Below are 25340 nucleotides of genomic sequence, written 5' to 3'. Positions count from 1 at the left end.
TTGCACACAGTATTAGCTGGATCTGTCTCAGTGCCCTACCCACCATGTAGGGAAAGGCCCATCCCAGAAGACCTGAAACAGATTGTCCTTTCCAAAATGAAGATTTACAAATCTCTCCTTAAATGTATCTAATTCTAATGTTTCATTTTCTTTATGAGCCAGAAGTTATACATCTTACAGAAGCTCATAACATGAAAGTAATCTTTCAAAGATGAGCTCCTAATGATCTCAGACCAGTAGGGGAACCTGTGCTCTTGTCTTTTCTGCTTTTCTGCTTACCAGACAGCACATTTTGCCTGAGAATTGAGACCCAAAAGTATATAAGTCAACTAGGAGAATAAAAAATAGTGATTCCTAAGCTCCTCCCAGAGAATTTAATTCGGTAGATCTGGTGTGAAGCCCAGGAATCTGGATGTTTGTCCAGGTGGTCCTGGTGTAGGCAGATCAAACACCTGGGATCACACTTTGGAAATACTGGCCTATACAAGGGTATATACCTTCTGTAGCTGAGTTTATGCAGACAGTTAATTATGGCCCTTTAGCCAAGCTCTACAAAGAAAAGGGAGCCAACATAGAAGAAAACCATGAAGGCCATGGAAACCCCTCAACCAGGAAGGAAACTCCCCAGTGCTTGCCCCGGAATGTCAGACTATTTACTCCATACCCATGTCAACCTTTTATTTTTAAGCCATTCCTCATCCTCCTGTACAGTTCAAAACAGTGAATATGTTTTCTGGTAATTCTCTTGCTTATGAATGTTCATGTGAAAAGATTTAATTACAGGAATAAGCATCTGGCTTATCCTGTAGTGTCTTTCTGCTCTAATATCTGAGTTTTTCTTTGCACATAGTTGCATTTTATCTGATGGGCAGATGCCTCCTCTTCTTATCCCTTTTACCTTTGTGCTTCCCACTGAGCAATCCTTCAAGGATGAAGGTATGTGGAGAGTTGTAAAAGGATGCGGGGCCCAGGTCTGTGCCCTGGATCTGTATACCTAAATGTACACCCTATAAGTCAAACCTGAGGAGGGGGTGAAAGCAGAGTAGAATGAAATGGAAAGAGTCTGAATACTAAGACTTTGGGTTTCTGTGCTCTGTAGGGATATTGGTAGTCCCTAAGCCTCTTGCCTCATTTTACTCACTTATCTGTAAAGATTATAGGTTACCATAGTTTACCAAAGTTATAGGTTCCTGAAGCTTGGATTTTCTATGCCATTAATAAAGCAATTTTTAAACACACACTCACAATATACATTATGTATATATCCATAAATTATATAGATGCACAATGTTCTAATACATTTTGGTCATTATAAAACGTATATAAGAATATAAGTGTTTAAGTGTTGATAAAGTTGAACGAAGCAATATTATAAAATATTTTAACTTTAATGTTTAATAGGAAAAAATACTTCCTGCAGTGAGTTTGAAGAAGTTTGCTTCTTTTGCAGGGAGAGTCCTCATTTAACAATTTATGAAACACAATTTGAAAGTTGGGTCTATGTTACATTTATTTCAATATTTGGCTTTAATTACTATCTCATACCTGAAAAGATGTACCAGTTAGAGATTCAGAAAATGAAGAGTAGTTGTAGTAGGTGCCAATCTATATTTCAAATGGCCTTTAGGATAATTTCCCATTTTGGAAGTCAACTTGGTTAGAGTTTATTCTACAATAAGAAAAGTGTCAGCTCAGTAATTTCCTTCTTGTTGACATGGGCTTGCTTCATTAGAATTACCTTCAATATGAGATTTCTTTATGTAAATATTTTTAAGCCACTTGTTTGTTACATCATGATCAAACCACCATAATATCAGTGTAATGTGTTTATCCGTTAAATGAGCTGTATAGAACCTGTGAAAAATACTCTAATATCATGAATGAAGAGACAAATAAAAATACTGCTAACCCACCCTCGGAACTGTGGCCCTCCCACTCTTTCTGCAGGATTCCTCTCGTACCAAATATGACTTGTGACTCTGACACACAGTTTGAGTGAAGGCTCCATGTGACTCAAATGTTCAGTGTTAGTAAACTTTCATTTATTTCCTATTTTAGATATACAACACATAAATAAAAGTGTTAGTGTTTTCTTTTCATTCTCCGGTGAATCAGCTTGCATGATCCATTTTGAAGACATTAACCTGGAATAACCTAGATAATCTTTCAGTCCTATTGGTGATTATCTAACCTCTAATTTTTCCTAATTTTAAATACTTCTGTTACCATTATTCACAACCTGCTTTTCTTAATATACTTTTTCTGTCCTATGAATCTTGATGTCATATCCTGCAACATCTCGTCCCAGACCTCTCTTCACTACTTCCTATCCCCTATTCTCTGATTATTGCTCTGCCTCTGATGGCCAGGAAAAAGATTCTAGAAATATGTAAAATATTGCCCTACCTACTCAAGAGTCAGTGATTATACAATTCTGCATTGCAGCAGTTCATCAAAATTTAATACCCTACTATGTGTAAAGAGGAACCTCAGTTAAAAAAATATACAAGAAGAAGTACAACTTCTTTAAGAATGTTCAAGAGCATAATACTTGTGGAAACTTTTACTTTATTCAGGCAAGTTTAGACCCAGTCTATGCATGGTTTCTTCTTGTTTTCAATTTCTTGGCTAACTGACTATACACCTAGATACCTATTTGCTGCCATCTAGTGTAATAAAATAGGTTGATTATGCATGAAATTCTGGACTCATTACGTAGTTGAACATCAGTACTTAAAATAATGCTTTATTTTGGTTTCTTACAAGCTTTCAAAATGCCTAGTCAGAGGCCTATTTTTCTTTTCACTGGGACCCTGAACATGGTCTTAATATTGTTGTAAAGTCTAGGGCTCAGGATCAAAGTTGGTTTGCTCTCTGTAAACATCACACTTGGATACTTGGTATGGCCTTAGAGGTTGCTAGATCTGAAGTAGATAATAATGACCATGATTTTTACTTCATCGAGGGAATGAAACACACAGTCTGGCTTCTTACCAGCTGTGCAACCTTGGCAATTCACTTCTTTTTTTTTTTTTTTAACATCATTTTTTAATCCGTAAAATGAAACGGTGGTCTCGCTATCAAGGTCTCTTCTAAGAATATGTGACTATATAAAAACTATTTTCTTTTTGAAACTGTTCCCCGATCCTCTTTTATGTCTGAAATAAATGTTGCTTCTCTAACTCGTCTATGTGTTTATCCTTCATTTGGTTAGAAGACAGCAGAAAGCCTGACTTGGAAGAGAAAGAGGCAAATGTGGACCATGATTCTTAATTGGTTGTCCAATGGAATGTTGTCCACCAATGGATGAGCAGATATGCAGCAATAGGCATCTAGCCTCTTCCCTGAAGTCACAATGGCAAATGTGGAAGTTTAATACCTGTTATAAATGATCAACCTCCTACACTGCGCCGCCATTTTTTGCGCCTCCGTTTCCCACAAGAACTTCTCTATTAAAGGTTCTAGGTCTATTGTAACTCATACTGGGCTTCCCTTTCTTTATACAGCTCTATAGAGCTACTTCAGTATATCCTGAAATATTTCATTTTCCATTCCAATACACAGGAACTGTTTCTCATTTCTATGAGGGGATCCGGCGTTGTTGTTTAGGGAATGCATATGGTTCTGATAATAGGTGCTTTTCCTATTTGCTTCATATAATGAGGGTAAAAGATCTTCCCAAATCAAGTATAGAATTGTTAATCGTTAAGCTCTTTTCTCTATAAGCTACCTGACAGCTCATAGAAGCTGATAACTCTGAGCCCAATGCCAAAAAAGCAAACTTACCGACAGTGAAAACGCAAATAAAACTGAAAGAGGCAGTGCAGCATATGAGGGAAAAAACCTTTGAAGTGAGAAAAATCTGGATTCAAATCCTAGCTTTGCTATTTGTTAGTGTATTTTTTGACTAAATATTATTTACCTTTTCTGAAGTTAAGCTTCCTTATCCATACAATGAAGATGATAATCCTTTCATACAACATTCCTCAGAAGAGTTGTGAGGATGAAATGAGAAAGCGTATGGCAAGAACTTAGCACATAGTAGGAGCTCAATCAGTGGAAGTTAAAAAGAACGTCTATGCATTAAGTAAAATGCTTTTACTTATACACAATAAAAATCAGTCAATTGAAATATAATTATGGGATTTAAATATAATTAGAGCCTCTGTAACTGAGGTATTAAAGTAAGTGATACATTCCCATAGAGCAGTGGTTCTCACCAGAGGTGATTTCTCCCCCCAGGGGACATTTGGCAATATCAAGAGACATTTTGTTAGTCACAGCTGGGGGAGAGGGGAGTACTGCTGGCATCTATTGGGCTGAGGCTAGGAATGGTGCTAAGCATCCTGCAGTGCACAGAACAGCCCCCCAACAAGGAATTATCTGATCCAAAGTATCAGTGGTGTCAGGCTGAGAAACCATGCCACTGAACCTGGGGAGTTCATTACTATTTATTTATTTATTTTTTTTTATTTTTTTTTTTTTTAGAAAGAGATAGAGCGCATGTGGGGCAGGGGAGGAACAGAGGGAGAAGGAGAGAAAGAATCTTAAGCAGGCTCTACACCCAGCGTGGAGCCTGACGCAGAGCTCAGTCTCATGACCCTAAGATCATGACCTGAGCTGAAATCAGGAGTTTGACACTTAACCAACTGAGTCACCCAAGCACCCCGGAGTCCATTACTTCTGAGCTAAGTCTGTTTGACATTTAAGACCAAGTGGGTGCATGGATAAGAAGGTGGCTTCCATTTTGGTGGATTATGAAGAGATTCGCCTAGTCCTAAATGTCTAAGTGAACTATTCCAGTGCTTTGGATTCTTTTTGTGAGGCATACTTTTAGGCTAAGGTATTGCAATGTTTAAAGCCCTGTTATATTTCAGAATTTTCCTTGGAGGTCACTAGATGAAAGAGTCAGAATCTACCTATCCATAAGAATTGCTGAATTTGTTCTCTGTAGTAATGGTGGTGGTTCTTTGTTGAAAATCAACCATATGCCAGGTACTTTATGTAAATAATCTGATTTAATTTTCATCAACTCTATAAATATTTTGCTCTCATTTTATACATGAGGAAGCGGGGGCTTAGAAAATTTATGTAATATCTCTGGTAAGTAGCACACCTGGGATTCAAACCTAAATCCAGCTGGCTTCCAAGCCTGGGCTCTTTCTACTCCTCCATATTGGCCCTACCTAGCAGGGATTTAAGACTGGAAATGGGGGTGGCTGTGTTTTAAGCAAAACAAAATAGGAAAGAAAATATTAGGGTCTCTGCTCAGGAAGGTTAGGTTGGGTCTCCTGCTGAGGAGCTCTTGAGCATCCATGAGCCCTCTCAGGAGAGTGAACTAGGGGGGATGGATTTGTTGAAATGGGGGTTAGCACTATACCATAATACACAATATGCCAATTTAGCAACTTTTTAGGTATTTCATATTTAAGTCTGATGCAATATATTTTCTAAATTCTTCCTTTCTAATTAAATATGGGTTTTCCTTTAAAAGCAGTTCTACCATCTAAACAAACACTATAAAATAGAAATACAATGGGAACTATATATGCAATTTCAAATTTCCTAGTAGCCACATTAAAAAAGTAAAAAATAGGTAAAATTAATTTTGATAATACATCGCTTAGCCCAATATATCCAAAATAGTATCATTCCAACATGTAATCAGTCTAATAAAAACATTAATGAGATTTTTTATGTTGTTTTTTCATAATAATTCTTCAAAATCCAGTGTGTATTTCACATTTACAGCACATCTCAATTATGCTTAATTTTCAGTAAAGTGAAATGTAGTCCTCCTGAAGCAATAAAGTTACATTAATGAAAAATATTCTGTATCATTTCATTTTTAAATTTGAATGTAAGCTCCTTAATATTTAATAAAATTAAAAATACAATTCCCTAGTCTCACTGACCCCATCTCAAGTGCTCAATAGCCACATGAGGCTCGAGGCTACCATTTTGGACAGCATAGATCTAACTTTTTGCCCCTCAGAATGTGGTCACCAGAAGCAGCATCGGCAGCATCTGAGAACTTACCAAAAGTACAAAATCTCAGTCCTCACTTACTGAATCTGCATTCTAACGAAATCCCTAGGTGATGTCTTTACACATTAAAGTTTGGGAAGCATCTCTCTTAAAAACACAGATCTCTCCAGCAAAGAGCTCCAGAAAGAGCCAGTGAATGAAGAACTGTGGAGGCTTAGGAAATTTGTTGCAGTTGAGTGATGCCAGGGATTGGTATAATGTGTCCTGCTGAGAAGCTGTAAGTTTCCCACAAAGGCAAGTATGGCTGTTCTCCTACGTGGACTAACACGAGGCCATCTTGGAACCTAGAGTTGGCTCCACTCCCAGGATTATGGCAAAGAATCTAACACTAACTTCCATGACTCCCACAATTAAGGCAGCTGCACTCTCACCACCATATATACTTGAAACTGCAACATTAGAACCCTTGAAACACAGCTGTGAGCATATGTTTCTGCTCCACACAAGTGGAATTTAAGGCTGGACCTTACTGAGAGACCCAGCAAGGTCACCCACAAGAGAAGCTTGTGCTGCCATCACACTGCCTTTCCCTGCGAGACAACACAGACCCACTCAACATCACATCCTCTTTCTACTGGGGTTGGTCCAGTTCCCTCTGAGATTCAACACGTGAGATTCACCTTGCAAATTCTTATTTGGTTTGTTTTTCATAGGACTTGGCATTTGAGGGGCCTTTCAATCTATTTGCTTAAGGAATTCAGTGCATTAATCTAACATAGAAACTCACTGCTCTATTTCAGTGGTCCTCAACCTTGGTTGCACCTTAGAGTCATATGGGGCATTTAGAGAAATACCAATGCCCAGGCATCACCCCAATCGTTTCACTCAATATGTTGAAAATAGTGTTGTTGTTGTTTTTAGATATAATTGACAAGTAACATTGTGTAAGACATCACCCAATCTAATTAAATTAAATCTCTAGAAGGTATTTTGTTAAAGATCCCTAAGTGATTCTAATGTGTAGCCAGAGCTGAGAACCATTGGTCCAGCTGGAGCCCTTAGCTGGCAGTCGGTTGCCTTAAATCAATGTTCCTCAGTCTTCACTCTATATACAGAAAAGCTGGGATCTTGTTAGAATGCAGATTCGGATTCAGTAGGTAATAGGGTAAATAAACCTTAGTGTACAGATATGCCCCTAGTGGCATTTGGTGGGTGATCACCCATCAGCGCGTGTCCATGTTGGCAAACTGGGATGAGTTCATCACCCTCTCCTTAGTCCTCTTTGGAACCTTCTGTCCCTATACCCTCAGCTCTTAGTAATTACTACTTTCTCTGATTTCTTAAAGCAATTATCATCTTTATTTTAACTGCCTGTTGTTTTCAGCTACTTCTCATATGTACATGGATTCTTTCCTATGCTGGCTTATATGGCTCTTCCAAGGCAGAATCCATGTGTCACTTTATTTTTGCAGTTCCTATTGCACCTAAAGAAGAGTGCCCTGCACATGACAGATCCTGGGCAAATGCTTCTTGATTAACTGAAACTTGGAGCTTCTGTGTGGAAGTCTCTTTTAAAAAAAAATCTGAAGAAAACAAAACAAAAAATCCGAAGAAGGACTTAAAAATGTGAGGTATTTTTCTTTGTTGAGCAAAAAAGAGTTTGGAGATACGGTAAAGGGGTAGAAGAGTTTGGAGACTTAGATTTTCATGTTTGTTTTTCTCACTATGAACATGTGTTTGAATTTTGGAGAACGATTTCATACTTTAGTGGTTTTATTTGCTTGGAGCAGGGCACGATTGACATTTTGGGCCAGAGAATTCTTTGTGGTGGGGACTGTCCTGTGCGGCGCAGTGTGTTTCACAATATCCCTGGCCTCTACCTGTTAAATGCTAGTGGCACCCCCTCCACCAGTCGCGACAATTATAAATGTCTCCGGACACTGCCACATGTCTCCTGGGAAGGAGACTCGTCCCCGCTTGAGAAGCCTTGGTTTAGAGGAATGAAGCGTAACACGGCCGCTTTACTGCAGCACTAAATACCTTGAAACATTAAAACACGCACACGAGAGAATGACAAGGTATATTCTTGAGAAATATGTATATTTATTTATAGAAAAAATGTTCTGTCTTCCTGCATTTTGGAAATCATGTCCACATATACCATATTTATCTTTATATTTGTCATATCGGCCATTCTTTTGTGGACATAGAAACATCCACATGGAATACTTTTTAAACCTGAATATAGACTTAGGAATCCAAAAGTGGTAGCAGCAGGCCCACCAAGCAAGAGCAAAAGTGAAGAAAGAAAGACTGAAACGATTCTCTTTCTCAGGGAACTGGGCCAGCCCGTTTATATAAAACAGTCTGTCTGGTGTGCCGTGATCCTTGGACCAAATACACTGTTCCAGCAGGTGAAGGTGTTAAGCTGAAACCTGGCCTGTAAGCAGGTGTTCAGTGATTGTTGAGGAAGGGAACCCACGAATGACTCAATGGTGAACAGAACTGTAAATCCTAAAACAAAAAATCTGTGGTGTGGTCACTACAAAAGACCGTATTTTATTGTGTTTGAAACTCCTAACCCTAGACATGAAATTACGTAACAGTATATCATCATCAGCGAGGATTAACTGGCCTCAACAAAATTACAAGATGGGGAAAATAAAGTCTCATTTGTCAGCCGGTTTCTTCTGGCCATCGAAGGCTTAGATTCAGGAGGTTCATATTTTTCAATGACAGAGATGTGATGTTGGCACAGCGCTGCCGTACTTTTAGGCTTGGATTAGAGTGTCCCCACACTTAGTTTTTCCTCCTGTTCCTGGCCAAGAACTTTCATATAAGAACCAGACCAGAGGCTCCGGTGGTGAAAAACAAGCACAGTGTCTTCTGGGTGCAGAAGGGGACGGACATTAGGCATTGGTTCTTATAGTCTGTTACCCTTGAAAATCACCAGGGAGCTTTTCAAACTCCGACGCCCGGACGATTAAAATGGTCAACCCATAAATGACCAATTAAAATTGAATCTTGAAGGGTGGGACACAGGTGTCAGTATCTTTTTTAATTCCCTGGGTGATTCCAGTATGGAACGTGTCCACTCTGCCTATAGATGCCCTTCAGCTGCTGTTTTTCAGGAATTTGGGTCATCTCATTAAAAAGAATCTGACAAGCTCAGGGGCGCCTGGGTGGCTCAGTCGGTTAAGCATCTGACTCTTGGTTTGGGCTCAAGTCATGATCTCATTGATCCTAAGATCGAGGCCTGTCTGCTCAGCGGGGAGTCTGCTTGGATTCTCTCCCTCTGCCCCTCCCCCCACTTTTGTGCTCTCTCTCTCTAATAAATAAGTAAATCTGTTTTAAAAATACTTGAAAAAAGGGGCGCCTGGGTGGCGCAGTCGTTAAAAGCGTCTGCCTTCGGCTCAGGGCGTGATCCTGGCGATCCGGGATCGAGTCCCACATCAGGCTCTTCCGCTGTGAGCCTGCTTCTTCCTCTCCCACTCCCCCTGCTGTGTTCCCTCTCTCGCTGGCTGTCTCTCTCTGTCACATAAATAAATAAAATCTTTAAAAAAAAATAAATAAATAAATAAAATAAATAAATAAAAATACTTGAAAAAAAAAAAAAAGAACCTGACAACCCCATTCACAAGTGCTTTCACTAGGGTTCATCCAGGATATTTTCATATGACCAAGGGATTCAGTAGTGTCTTTTGTTCAGTGAGTTACAATCCCTGTTTTTGTGACAGTGACATTAAAGTTAAAATTAATGGAAAGTGACTTTCAAATTGAAGAAGTGTCCGATAGGGGCTTAGAAAAAATTAACATTACATGTAGTAAATCTTGGTGTTAAGTATAACTTGTTGCTTTATATATTTTAGATAGATTTTCTTACTGAGCTTAAACTCACATAGAAAATTGCTATTTTAACCATTTAACAGTAGTTTTTAGTGTATGCCCAATGTTGTGTAACCATCACCACTACCAACTCAAGACCGTTTCTATCACTTCAACATGAAACCCTGTGCCCGTTAGTACTCACTTCCAATTTCCCTTCCCCTCATTTCCTGGCAACTACTAATCTACTTTCTGTCTCTGTGAATTCACCTATTCTGGACATTTCATATAAATGGAGTAATGTAATATGTGTCCTTTTGTGTCTGGCTTCATTCATGTAACAGAATGTTTTCAGGGTTCATCCACGTTGTAGCATGTATCAATGCTTTATTCCTTTTCATGGCTAGATGGTGCTCTGTATTTATACACATTGTGTTTATCCGATCATCAGTTCATAGCTATGTGGGTTGTTTCTAATTTTTATTATTATGAATGATGCTACTATGAACATACTTGTACAAGTTTTTGTGTGAACATATGGTTTCAGTTCTCTTGGGTATATACCTAGGAGTGGAATTGCTGGGTCATATGCTAACTCTGTGTTTAACTTTTTGAGGAACTGCTAAACTGTTTTGCTACAGCAGCTGTACCATTTTACATTCCTTCCAGAGGCTCTGATTACTCCAATTAATCCTCTCACTTTATATTTTAATTATCTGATTATATTATCTTTAATATTTGATGATGTTATATATTATAAATATATTTAATTATTTGATTATATTATATATACACAATTATTTGATATATTATCTAGGATGTCCCTTACCTTAACCAAACAGAAAATAAATTTTGCTGAATGCAGTGCTAATTGTTTCTTGGACATTTCAGAACCATGCTATATAGAATTAAAAAATGTTTTAAACAATGAAACCATGACAATTCTATTTCCTAGGTTAGTTCTGCAGGGCAGTAAGTGTGTGTCTTTGAGGTGATGCTCCTGTTTCACCTTCCAGCAGGCTACGCTGTTGGAACATGGGGCTGCCATAGCTATCTGGGCACATCTCCCTCTCTAGCCAGAGGAAAAAAACACCAAGGAAAATAGTGCCCTTGTCATTCCACCCAAGAAGCCCTGTTGGTTTTAAGAGAATTGATGGGTAAAAAGTCTGAAATCTAGGGAGAAGAGAGAAAAAAAATTTTTTTAATTTTTTTAAAGATTTTTATTTATTCATTTGAGAGAGAGAGAAAGCACAAGCAGGGGGAGAGGGAGAAGCAGACTCCCCATTGAGCAGGGAGCCCGACGTGGAGCTCAATCCCAGGACCTGGAGATCATGACCTGCGCCAAAGGGAGACGCTCAACCATCTGAGCCACCCAGGTGCCCCCAAAAAAATTTTTTTGAGAACATTTTAAATCAGCTAGAGAAGTTCTGATCACTCTGTCCAGGACAATTAAATGAGATAATGTGAAAACACTAAGTAAGCTAAATGCACCAGAGACGTGTTATGGAGGAGAAAGGAAGGAGGAGGAAGATCACTGATTAATGCCCCTGAGTATTGAAAACCAGGATTAATTATGTTCAATCATAGGTATTTAAAGAAGGAAAATAAATTCTTATAAAGTATTCCATGAAAATTAAATTAAGCAACATAAAGCAAGTTTTGGTAAACAGATAAATGCTTAAATGCTGGTAGTAGCACACACACGCTCTCTGCTTTCCAACGATGCTCTCCACGTGAGCTGTCTATACAAGCTGTGTGCAGTTAAATTTCCTGCCAGACCACGTGTACTATAAACACTTCTCCAAGATACTAACTACAAAGTTCCGTTGACTTGACATTCATCTGAAAGTAACTGGACGTGTTCGCCGAGCCTTTATTTTAGTAAGCCCTACCATTTTTTAAATGAACCAGGAATCCATTGTTAAAACTATACTAGAAATTTAAAATAGAAGAAAATGAACATTTCGGAAAAAGCTTGTGAACTCTTGTTCTCCACTCTAAACCAAGAAGTACCTGAGCCGGTTTTACAGCTATGCCCTCCTCAGTTCCTCAGAGAACCATAAAGGAAAGCAAGTATGAAGGTGAATTCCTTACATAAAGTGTTGTCCAATAGGAAATACTTTATTAAATTGTTTTGCCAACTTCTACCATTAATTTAAGGCCTTTTTTGCCAATAGCCTACAAACTCACTATTTGTGGTTTCATAACTGCTTGGCAATTCCATAGGTTAAGAAAAAAGCTGACCAGTCTTTTTTTTAATGTGCTCACTGACATTATGTTATGTTATAAGGAGGTTCAGTTACTCTTGACAATAGTGGTCAACCAGGAAGTTTACAGATTTCTTTTACCATGTTTTCACAGACCAGCATCCATCAAGGACACGACCTTCAGGAAAAGGGGGTAGGTATAAGGTTCTCTTAGTTGGAGGAATCACTGATTTCCTGAAGCTCTGCATACAGAAGAGCACTTTGGAAATGGTGAGAGTACTTTGGAGAAGGACGTGTTGCCTCAAAGCAGAGCTTCAAAGGGGAGGACCCCTGCAAACTAGGGGAGGGGCTCAGTCCTCTCAATCTAAGTGTTTACAAGCACTGTGCAAAACTCAGCACCCCTCAGTGCAGAACCCCAGGAAGCCCCGCCAAATATTTAGGCTGGTTTTCCTTTACAAACAAATGACACATAAAATTTTTAAAGTACGATTCAACCACCCAGCCCATTCCATGGTGACTTTGGCTTAGAAAGGTGGGATCGTTGGATGGACTCATCGTGACATAACAAGAACTCTCCAAATTCCAATTCAGCTTTAATGAGCTTTTTCTGAAAAAGATCATTGCCAAGAAGCTGATGACACTTGTGCCCTGATTCCAGTGTACCCAGGTCACTAGGGAAAAGCATCAAGTAGCATTCTTAATATTCCAGAGATCCTCTTCAGCCAGCCCCACAGTGTCTGTGTGATAATTTTCCTCCCAGCATGAGGAATTGTGATTGCTTCTCAGGAACACAAGAGAAGGACTTTGCTTGGATTTCTAAAATTTAATACTAATATGTGATAATATAGCAACATCCTCCAATTATCTACAACTCAGACTTCAGCAGTTATGACCGTCCAGAAGACAACCACAGAAATCACCTCCAACCAGCAAGGGAAGTAGCTGTCACCATATGACCGAATGTACTTCAGATGTTTCAACTAGCAGCAGTGGACTTGTAATTACATGTAGAATGAAGGATGAATTTCAGAGTTAGCAATATGTTCATCATTTCCTCTTCGTAGGTAACAACAGTTAGCAAATCATGAATTAACAATCACACCTGACTGCGAGGATGGGAATAATCAACAGCAAACGCTTGGATAATGATTACTCTTAACATAGCTCAGATCCACCATTTGGGAATTTGGTGACCCAAAGTCATTGGGACCACTGTGTGTCTTGCTTTTTTTTTTTTTCCCATGCACATATGACCACATACTATGATTTTGTCTTATCACTTCTTCCATCTTTTACGATTAAAATCATGTTTGGAGTTTATTCCATAAAATTGTTTTCTTTAGTATGTCTTTACAAGTCTTTATTCTTAGTCATATTAAGGACTGTCTTTTGTTGCCCAACTGCTGCCCAACTCAAAAGGAAATCCTCAACTGATTGTATTAGGTTACCCCTTAGTCCAAGGGGAAGGTTTTCCCTTCCAGCTCCTGCCCCCACACAAGGTATTCAAGTCCTCAGCCTCCATTCAGGGATGATAACCAGTGCCCAGGACTGTGGACAGCAGATGGTCCACATGACATGGTGCAGTGGAGGTTCCACATTTCAGGACAGGGGGCTGCTGAGTGCCTCCCACTGCCCAACCAGGAGCTTTCTGAAGAAGGTTGTCCTTTCCCGCCAACCCTCCACTCCTACTTCTGTTGTTCCCCTTCTTCCCTCTCCCCTGATACACAACACGAAGCAGACATTGGGAACTGGTATGTGATTTCCTTTGTTTTGTCATGAATAGAGGATAGAAAAGCATGTCTGATGAGGGAGGGTAAGAACACAAGGCCACTTCGGTGTGTAACAGCAGCTTGATGTCCTTCCCTCTGCGTACTGTCAGGAAGACCATCTTCTTCCAAGGATAGAGCTACTGGGCAATGAAGAAGGGAGCCAACTTTGGCTGGCCCGGCTAGTCTGACTGGCAAAATCAGCCACAGTCACTGTCAGTGGTGACGTGTTACAACCAGCGGTGCCTCCTCTCTCTGACACTGTCTATTTGTGTAGTTTGAACATACTGTCATTCGATCAACATTTAAGGACTTGAATTTAGTAAAACTCTCTTCAAGCTCTCTAAATAATAATTTTAGTAGGAATACCAGTTTAACTTCTTAATTAATTCCCATTACCAGCTTATAGTCCATCTGAAGCTTAGGCAAGATTAGCATTTAGACATGCACTGTAGGTGCATGTATTTAAAATGTCTCTTAGTTCTCCAGTGCTCATCATGAAGCATTACTTTACTCTTCTGAGGTGATAATTAATATTCATATCCTTCCCACACCCTCTCAAACTAGACTCATGGGAGTTTACACTACATATCACTCTTTTTTTTTTTTTCCAAGCTCTACACCCAACATGGGGCTTGAACTCACAACCCCAAGATCAAGAGTCGCATGCTCTACTGACTGGGCCAGCCAAGCGCCCAAACCAAGTGTCACTCTTGATACAAAGCTCTGCTAGAACGGATGAGACAACCTGATGTGGAAAGCCAACTTTTCAGTGCTTACTTAGAACTTTATTTCTCTACACCAGGGGCTCTCAACCTGTGCCACACATTGTGAGCACCTGGGGAACTTTTAAAATCATGATACCCAGGCTGTACCCCAGACAAATTGACTCAAGTCTCTGGGAGCAGGCCAGGGCATCAGTATTTTTTAAAGCTCCCCTGTTGATTCCAATGTGCAATTACAATTAGAAAAATGCTGCTTTTAGAGCTTGCCAGCTTACTGATTTCTGAGAATTGAATTAAGAGCACATCTGAGCTTGTCATTTTTCCCTTCTGGGAATTTTTTGAGAAGCAAGAGAAAATTGCCTAACAAAAAAGCTACTATTTTGTGCTAGTGCTGAGTTTAGGCTTGAAATCACTCAGACCTGTATTTTAATATCATCTCTGTTACCTATAGCAGTATAAACATGGCAACTCACTTCTCTAAACTCCGGTTTTTCACCCACTTCTAAGTGGACATAATGCCCACCTTCTGGAATTATTGTCAGTATTAATGGCGACAATATATGTAAAGTATTCAACATGAATGTGGTATATGTAGCATGGTAATAATAAATAAATATGTAGTTGCAAGTCAGAATCCTCATTTTCAAAATGAAAACTCCAAAGACAAAATAAACATGAATCCCAAATCTATTGTCAAGATTTTGAGTGCTGATCAGTGTTAATATTAACATTTTTCCAGAATGTGGGACCACTTGAGTTAGAACACGCATTTCTCCTAGTGAGAATTAATTTAGGGCCAAAGCTAGGCTCTCTTGTCAAGTGCAGCATTCTTTTCAGAGTTGCTATAAATGGATATTGAACTATATTGTCTCTAGGCTTAGGCTAAAAATCATGAAAGAGCAGGAATTATTACTAGTTCAAAAATTATTGTTTGTGGCTCATCAGAGAGGACCTGAGAATGTATGGTAGCCATTTGTTGTCTTTAAGTGAAATATAAAACAAGCTTCTACTAGGATTTTCAGACATAATCAGAGAGGTGCTCATTTTAAGGCCAGTACCTCTCAGACTTGGGAAACCTCAGTAAAACACCAAGGAGCTGAACTTTGGGAATGCCAGCTATCTTTAGCCGTAGTCATAATAGCTGAAGCAGGAGGTGACAGAGAAAGAGCTAAGCAGCCAGCTACACTACAGTTCTTGCCTCCAACAAAGAAGTTACGTACTTTCCCACACTCATTTTGACGCATTCCATTTGCTAAGAAAAGTGGTTTATGCCATTGTTGAACACTGCTTTCAAGTTCTGATATATTGAATTCATTTATTCTGTATAAAGAGCATTCAGTTAATATTATTCCCTGCCCTTCCTCTAAATTAACCCATCTTCTGGGACCTCTGCTTCACACTGTCTGGCAAGGCTATAATTGAAGTGTCAGCCAGGGCTGTGGTCTCATCTGAAGGCTGGAATGGGGAAGGATCAACTTCCATGGTTGTTGGCAGGATTCAGCTCAAGGGTTGTTAGACTGAGGGCCTCGTTTTACTGCTATATTGGTCAGAGGCCACTCTCAGTCTTTCATCATGTGGTTCTCACCAACACAGCAGCTTGCTCCATCGAAACCAACAAGAATGAGAATCTGCTGGCAAGACAGAAGTCACAGTCTTTGTAGCCTAATCACAGATATGACATCCCCTCAAGTCTGCCATATTCTATAGATTAGATTAGATTACATGAGCAAATTATTCAAGGAGAGGAAATACAAAATCTTGTAAATAACAGGAAACAGGGATCATTGAGGCCATCTCAGAGTCTGTCTGCTACAACATTTAACAGCACATACCCAGACACAAAAGGAAGAAGGAAGGAAGGAGTAGAGAGTGCAAAGAAAGAGAAAGAAAGGAGGAAGGTAGGGAAAGGTGGGTGTGCAGTGAAAAATACACTAAAAAAAAAAAGAAAGAAAAATAGCTTGGCTGCACTATGTCTGTATCAGAGTTCCTGTGTGGGCACATGCTTCATCACATTAGTGCCACAACCATGAACCATGAATTTCCTATTTCTTGTTTAGAATGAGAAGATAATAGGGGGCTTTCTATACATCTGGAGTTAAAATGAAACAGAATAAACAAGCGTACTAAGTTTAAGCAAGACAAATGTGTTTCAAATTAGTTTTTTTAAGTTTTTTTCCTCCCCAGCTAACAAAAAGAATTTTTTTCCATTTCTGTTTCAAGTCGTTGGGTTGGGTTTACTATTCTGGCCATTATGTGGTGGGCTTGTTCCATAGGGAATATAAGAATCTGAATGGTGTTTGCTTTTGATGTTCTCTGGTTGTTTCAGCTGAAATGACAAAATTATGTTTTCATTGTATACGTTGTTATTACTGGTGGTATATGTCATTTATTGTCAAAGTGAAGTTGTACAGTAGCTTGGATCTCATCTCTTCCAGCCTCCCTATTGAGGAGACTGAGACCCAAACAGCTTGGGAAGATCAGGGCTGAAGAGTATCAGAGCTAGGACTCGAACACAAATCTCTGAATTTGTAATCCAGCACATTTCGTCTTCTTAAACTTCTAGGTGGAGGAGTAGTCAGAATCTGCAGTACTCTTCTCAAACCTGCAGGCATTAAAAATAGTTGTGGCTTAAATATGTTTTATTAATTGCTTGTTTTCTGGGAAGATCTGAAGCCAACCTTTTCGGTACTTCAGCTAAGAGAAAAAGGAACTTTTGCAGGTACTCTACTGTATAATAGGTGCTTACCTAACAAAACACACACATTTTTCACTATATTCATTTGTAGCAGATCATACAGGCTCCTCCACTTCAGTGCCCTCAGAGAGGTTCGTAAATGCTGACCACCTAGAGAGGGCTGAGCATCTGCCCTTGGTACCAAGCAGATCCTCTCCGTGCCCCGAAACTCTTGTGAGTCTCTTAACTAATACAGGAAAAGGAATATCTCTTACAACCGTATAACCATGGAATTTTATTAAGAAAGACATTCTACCACCCCCAACATGTGTTCTCAGGGCAAAGGACCTGTCTGCAACTCAGGATTTCCTGAAGTTTCATTGCTTGTGGCCAGACTATTCAGGGCAGCAGGTGTTCTAAAACGAGGACACATTTCCCCAGCCTGAGCTGCTTTGCTGCATTCACATGGGTATTAGTGAAAGGAGGGTGGGGTCTCCATTCCCAGCCTCTCATCTTCTTACCCTGTTCATCTTTCTACATGGGATTCCCCCCAAGCCCCCACTGAAAGGGAAACTCCACAAGGACCAGAATGTTAGCAGTTTTGTTTCCTGCTCTACTCTTGGAAGAGTGCCTGGCACAAAGTAGATGTTTAGTGTTTGTTGAGTGGATGGCTGAATGATGGATTTACTTAGGTTTATAACATCATTCATTATGATTTTGCTGACAAAGGGGGAAAGAGGTGTGTTTTGGTTCAGAACACCAGGTATGAACCTAGAACTTGGAATCAGAGATTTTTTTTAAGTTTGGTTGCATGCTATTTATTTTTAAATTTTGTTTTAAAGTATTCATAAAGCTCTTTTAAGATTGAGAGTCTCCCTATTGCCCAGGGATGAGGGCTTTAGATCAGAGAACAAATATATTAAGTTTACCAGAGAACAAATATATTAAGTTTACAATCTAATGGAAGACTAATCCTATAAGGAAGGAAAAAAAGAAAAAAGAAACTTGACCATCTCCAAAATGGCCATGGAAGTCAGAGAACAATGAGAATTGATATACAAAAAAATCAGTTTTGCCTCAGACTTGTCTGCTGCCAATTTCATGGATGCGGAGGCATTTGGGGTAATATCCTAACACATAGGAGGCAGTCACCACTTCCCGGATTAGAATTGACACATAAGTATGCAGAAGGTTTTTAGTCATTATCTGCCTAATGGAGGTAGGAGCTGAATCTTTTTCAAGAATGCAAACATAGGTGGCTTTTTATCAAAAAATATATAAAAAGAGGAGAGGCCCTGTTGTGGATGCCGCAGCCCTACGCCCCCTCCCTTTGTCCCACCTGATTCGAGCGCGTGCGTCTGCGGCACACGGCCGCCATCGTGCACGTGGCCAGTTCCGCTTCGGGAGCCTGTCCAGGCTTCTCCCAAGTCAGGCAGGATCTGCAGCCCGTGTGCGGGTGTGGCCTAGAAGTTCATGGGCATGAACACCTCCGGGACAGCCCTCACGCAGTGGAGGGTGGGAGTTGGCGGATAAACACCGCAGCCTCCCGTCCTTCTCTAGGACACGCTCAACACTCTGAAGCTTCTCGAAGACTGGAGAAGAGGAGGGGGGCCCTGGTTGGCCACTGTGGGCACCCGCTGGACAACGTACTTTGTGAGCTGCCCTCCCTCCCCTTCCCACTCTCCCTGGCCCTCACTTCCTGTTCCTGGGGTCACCTTCCCAGTAAACCCTACCTCTAGTTCTAGTTTCTTAAACAGGCCCTAAAAATAATGTTTGACATAAAGACAAAACAGTTTGCCCCTGGAATCGAGAGCAGACAGAGAAATAACTGGCATAGACAAGCTCCGAAACTGGGACACAGGAAAACAGTGTCTCTAGAGGAAACGGTTCTTCTTTACCACTGTGCATATGAGTTTTATTAGGACCATACCTGACCTCCTGACTTCATGCTTTGCCATTTCTGTTTATTCTGCAGATCCTTCTGGGAAGCCTCAGTTCACCAAGTGCCGTTCACCTGAACTAGAGACCTTTTCATGCCACTGGACAAAGGGGGTTCATCACGGTGTGAAGAACCCAGGATCCATACAGCTGTTCTATATTAGAAGGTGCAGACTGCATGCCTTTCTGACTTTTCCCTCCGTGGATTTTCAGATGAAAGTATACTGAGTTGCATGAGTGGTGGACATGGAAAGAATTTATTCTGATGACTTAAATGTATACCTTTACTCAAAAAAATATTAATTAAGCCCTTAACTGTGCATTTGGTGCTATTTAAGGCACTGGAGATACAGCACCGGCTACAAAAAAGATAAGGACCTGGCCTTGTGGAGTTTCAGTTCCAACAGGGGAAACAGACAACAAAACATAAAAAATAAATAAATGTCAGCTGCTAATATGGGTTATTAAGAAAAGTAAAAACCAGAAAGAGGATAAAAAGTGTCCGCACTATGAATGAGTACATGCATGTGCATGAGAGTGTCTGAGGGTGAGTGTGTGAATATGAGGGAGCATATGTGTGTGTGTGTGAGAGTGTAGGTGCAAGTGTGAATATGCATGAGCGTGTGCAAGTGTGAGTGGGTGAGTATGTGCATATGAGAATGTGTGAAAGCAGGTATGTGGATGTGCACAAGGATGTGAGTGTGTAAGTGTATGTGAGAGAACGAGTATGTGAAAGTGCGGATAAGTGTGCGTGGGTGTGTGTGCATATGGGTGTGTGTAGGGAGTTCGGGTGATGCTTTAGATGAGGAGCTCACAGTGAGCCTTGCCAACGTCGTGTGCGACAGAAGAGACAGAAGTGAAGTGAGAGAGGCCCACGTGAATATCTGGAGGGAAAACTGTTGGGGAGAGGAAATTACACGTGCAAAGGCCCTGAGGCTGATCTGTTTGAGGAAAGTAGGAGGCCCGCATGGATGGCACAAGGTGAAACACAGGGATGTGATGTGAGAAGAGGTCAGAAAGCTAGCCAGGGCCAGACTATGCCAAGCCTTGTTGGCCGTGGCTGGGCCTTGAATTTGACTTTATCTGTGGTGGGCTTGGAGAAGACATATATGTTTTAAAAACCTCAGTTTGATGTCTATGTAGAAAATAGACTATGTTCCTATTAAATTATTTCTACTCAGTAAGTCACGGTAGTACTTTTCTATTCCATTTTGACCAGTTGTCTTCTAAAATAACAGAGGAAGAGTGAAACAAAGATCTCTCAATATAATCACCACCCAAGTAGTTTCTTTCTGACCCCTCACCTAGAATTATTTCCATTTCTATTTACTCTTAATGTTGTACCTTTTTGCCTTTTCTAAGTTTTAGGTTCAAACACTTTGTCATTTCCTCTTCTCCACCCAGTCCCCAGGGAAAGCCTAAGCCAAGATACAAGGTTAGCCAGGACCCTTCTCCCATGGTGGGCCATGTTCATCAGTCCCAGGCTGATGCCATCTACCCACAGAGGAGCGGGCAATGCCAGGCCAAGTAGTCTGTTCATTTGCGAAACAGAGATAGTAGACCTCGTCTCATAGCTTCTTGTGAGGCTTTTCTTAGATAATACATGAAAAACACTTAGCACCATACTTGGCACATCGTAAGTACTCAGTAGATGGTAGCTGCTGTTATTATTGGTGATACGGTGGTGATTTAAAATCATAGTGATCTAGAAATCCAATTCCTGGGCTACAAAAATTACTTTGGATTCTTTCCGGTTAGTGATTATTGGTCTGTTCTAAGGCTGTTAGTGCAAAGCTGGGTACTCAGTTTACAAATAAATCCTTTGAGTTAGCAGCCCGTGCTGGCCTTACCCGCTTCCCAGGTGTGAGAAGGGTTTCTTGGATGTGCCCCAGAGGGCAACAAATATGGCACTGCTGGGCACCAAAGGCACTTTTTTTCTCTTAAGGCTGACACCACACAGAGGTGGGGTGAAGAGGCTACGCTGATTTGTGCAAATACATTTGGACAGGAAACTTGTATGTTTGGTAACACTTTGAATATCTGTTGAACTGACTGTGAAATGGAGAGAGATTTCGGAGGTACAGAGAGCCAGCTCAGTGAGAACAAAGGAAGTCATTTGTGCAGGCACAAGGAACTAAACTGGATAGAGACAGGGCAGAGTCGGGCCCACTTTATGAAAATGGGTTATTACCATCCCTAATATTTCACCAAATCTGAACTTGAGCAAAAAGATAAATCCAAAGGCATGAAGCCCGCACAAGTATATATTTGTTCCTTACTTTCTTCCACCCAGGTCACATGCCTTTGCCTGCAGGCCTCCTCCGCACACCCTAGGCCTCTGAGCACGGCCAGTCCAAAGCCAGGCTCTGTGCTAATGGACACGCCACAGAACGTGTGACCAGGTGGAGGGCAAATCTCAACATATTTGGAAGGATATCATTAATTGTTGTCCTAGTGGAGTTTGGGATCCCAGGGGAAAACACTGTCACATCTTCAAGCCCCCAAGGACAACCTCATGATTAGAGTCAACCCTAACTTGCAAAATCAGTATTTTGTGTTTTCTCTACAAAAATATAATTATTTTGAATATCTGGCCAAAATAGCATAAGCCTCCAGCCCGGTTTTATCTAGGAAGGGTAGAATCCAAGGAGCTAGGATGTCAGGCTCAGACCGTACCAGTGAGTGCACAAATGTCTTAGCCTTCGCACTGGCCCCTGGCACAAAGAGGACCGTACAGACGCACTTTGTGACTCTCATCATTGTTTCTTAGTATTCAGTTCCCAGGCAACTCCTGGAACTATAGAATCCTGACCCCTCTTGCCAGACGCATGAAGCTGTGACAGGAACAGGGGAGACAGGAAGGCTCAGGGAAGGGGCCCGTGCACTGGGCTTTCAGTGGACCAGCCTGGCCTTGGTAACTGAAGCACAAAGGAGCCTGGCCATGTCAGGCCATCCACCGGACAGGCCCGGAGGCAGCCACACGCGTGGCTGTCTCTGCCCCCGACCAGGTGAGCTGGCGGGAGAGGCGGCCGGTGCAGAGCTGTCTCTGCCACCCAGTGGTGGAGGTGGGGCCGGGTCTAGTCTCCTTGCTGGGAGAGGACTGTCCCCGAATGCCAACCGCAGGCCCCACAGCAGGAGGCTCTGGGCGGGCCTGTTGGAGATGCTGCGCTCTCAGTGCCTTACTGTGGAAGACTGGGCATGTGACACTCAATCCCTGAGACCATATCCCCCCACTTCTGTCATCCCCCACACTCACTCCCCTCAACAAATGATCCTGGCCTGTTAGGGGAAAGTGTATTTTCCATGCCAGGTTCTGGGGGAGATGAGAAGGGAAAAGGGCACTGTTAGTTTTTCTTTTTTTCTAGAGAAAAGATTGAATTTTAAGCCGAAAACACATGATGTGTATGTAATGAAAACAGCAGTCCTTAGAACATAAATGATGTTTTATTTTTAGGATTTTTCTTCCAGTTGCTAGATGGAAAAGCATTTGGATGGAAAGTATTTCTTCTGCTCTTTATTCTGATTTTTACCAGTGGTCTCCCTGTACAGCTTTCCTTCCATTTCGCAGGCTAGGCTAGGAGCAAACCCCATACACTTAACTCTTAGCGGTATGACAAGGAGAAAGTAGCTTCTGTAAATTGGCTTTGGTCACCTGCGTAGAAATTCAGCCCAGGGAAAGCAGCCAGAGTCCCTGCTTTGCGAGTCCGTTTGTTTTTTTGGCTAAATTTAAGAGTTTAAAAATAAGTTTTAAATATTTATTTAAAATAAAATTCAACTTTGGTTAATGAAGGGGAGGGCACTGGGAGTTGTGTTTTGAACTAACTGTGCTTCAGAGAAGTGCTTTCAGTTGTTTGCTCTGTGGAACTAATGGATTTGGAATAATCTAAACAAGGTTTTTCATACAGTCCCCACGGGGACATGTCAAAGTTGAGAAACTGTAAAACACACAGAGCTAACCTTCCCATTACAAATGCAGACCTGCTAAGCACTGTACTACGTCTTTACAGTTCAATACTAACTTTTATACTATCCGCTGCACTAAATATGTTTTTTGTCTGTCTTATTATGTAAGAGCCTCATTTCTCTGGGCAATCTTGCTAAACCGGTCTCTTTAATATACTCTTACTTAGTTTGAAAGCCAAAATTAAATAAACCATACTGTAAGTCAATGACTCACCTATCCCTAATTTTTTAATTCTTTTCCTACTACTCTAAACATATTCACACACATACACACATGTATACATATACACACGTACACACATACACATATACACACATACAACACACATATACATACACACTCCCGCATACACACACACATACTTACACATGCCCGTACATACATACACACATATACATACACATGTACACACATACACACATATACATACACACTCCCGCATAGACACACATACTTACACATACATGTACACACATACACACATATACATACACACTCCCACACATACACACATATACACACTCCCACACATACACACATATACATACACACTCCCTCACATACACACACATACTTACACATACACGTACACACATACGTACACACACACATATACATACACACTCCCACACATACATTCCCACACACACACACCACTCACATTTCCCATCAGGGATGAACCTCCCTCCCATCCAAGGTTATGCAACTTTTAAGAATCTCAACCAGAATTTAAGCCACAGCTCACTGGCCATGTTACTCCCAAGTTCTTTCCAACAGCTGATGAGCAACTGTCTCAAGGACCCCCTCGTACTACACAAGTTTCCTCCCACTGCCAAAGAGACCAGCCTGAGAAACAGCTGTAAAGAAGGAAGCGTGTGTTGTCTCCCAGCTCCTCCCTTCCTTCCCGTCCCCGCCTTCCCTGATAGCCTGTGGTGTCCTTGTCGTTCGCTGCTACCCAGGACCCGGTCCTGAGAGGGACGCTCACAGACCTCCGCTCTCTGGCCTACCAGCCCCAGCACCTCAGCCTACACAAGGTCGTTCCTCCCTTCTTCTCCCTCAGCCACAGACCCCCTGGCTTTATGTCTCCTTGACTTATAAACCTTCTTCTCAGCTGATACCCCACAAATAATAAGCAAATAATGACGTACTCCACCCAAGGAGCAATTCTAATTCGAGAAAAGTTTTCCCATTTATTCCATTGCCCTCTGTTCCCCCTCACCATCCTCATGCCCATCCTCGCATACCTCAGTACCTTTTATGACTCAGTTCCCTCCTTCCTTTCCCTATTGCCACGTATTAAGCTTTTACCCATCCTTTAAGATTGCTAGAAACACCACCTCTACCTTGAAGCCTTCTGTGAACAGCCAGAGCAATCATTCCCTCTTCTGAACTTTTAGGGAGCCTAATGAGCACTGTTTGTGAACATAGACCCACACTGCTTTGTAATACAGTTTTCTAATCATTCCTCTGAGGCAGGAGTCATTGCTTAGACACACGTGCATCCTGCATAATGTCCAGCACAGTGTTTTATATATAATCAATGCTTATTAAATATGAATGGAATGAATACAGGAGACCAAAAAAAAAAAAAAAAAAAAAGAAAGTACTCAGATGGTAATTTCTGAGTCTCCTTCGAGCCGGAAGGTAGGAATGAGATCTTATTAATCATTATATCCACACAGTGCTAGTAGCATATGGAATCCTCCTGTAGGACGTATCTAGTACACACCCAGAGATGGTTTGCTGGACTCAGTCAGTCAGTCAGAGAGATGGGACTTGGGAGGGCGGTGTCACCTTCTAGCACACGTTTTCCTCCGTTCTTGCAGGGGTGGCCTTGAGTCGGGGCAATCCTTGCTTGCTCTGCATTTTTGTTCAGGCCCCCATCGCAGCTAACCAGGGAATCTCCTTTCCCTAAACTCTGCTTCCTTCACCAGTAACCTTCCCGGCATCTCTTTTCCGTCCAGCTCACACCCTGCCGACGTTTTAGGTCGTCGGGCACATGATGCTCTCTGTGGAGTGGCTGGAGGCGAATAACTGATGGCGGAATGTGAATGGCAGACGCGGCTTCTCTGATTTCCTCAGTATTCTCCGTGTCCGTCTTTCCTCCGTGATTTGTTTTGCTTGTTTGTTTGTTTTTAGCTGAGCCAAGATGTAGGAAAATATGAACTTGTTTTTTGTAGAGAAAACAAAAAAAGGAACGGATAGGCAAACACATTGATTCAATTCAGCCCATTTTTGCTTCCATTTTTTTTA

The 25340-nt window shown here is 41.1% G+C and overlaps 1 protein-coding gene across 6 annotated transcripts in view; it reads left to right on the top strand.

Annotated features, from left to right (window-relative positions):
• GHR (growth hormone receptor) overlaps positions 1-25340 on the top strand; it is a 256429-nt gene that overhangs the window by 207726 nt on the left and 23363 nt on the right. For 5 of the 6 annotated variants that reach the window (XM_045787358.2, XM_045787357.2, XM_045787355.2 and 2 more), the window contains exons 4-5: positions 12175-12213; positions 19161-19290. In XM_045787358.2, the coding sequence (XP_045643314.2) occupies positions 12175-12213; positions 19161-19290 (169 nt within the window). The remainder of the gene's footprint in view (positions 1-12174; positions 12214-19160; positions 19291-25340) is intronic. The other variant, XM_045787360.2, reaches the window with a different exon arrangement.

Source organism: Ursus americanus, chromosome 15 (assembly GCF_024610735.1).
Source record: "Ursus americanus isolate L20-20 chromosome 15, mUrsAme1.1.p, whole genome shotgun sequence".
NCBI classification, from domain to species: Eukaryota; Metazoa; Chordata; class Mammalia; order Carnivora; family Ursidae; genus Ursus; species Ursus americanus.
The sequence above is the reverse complement of the archived record's forward strand: the minus strand, read 5'-3'. Positions and strand labels throughout refer to the sequence as shown.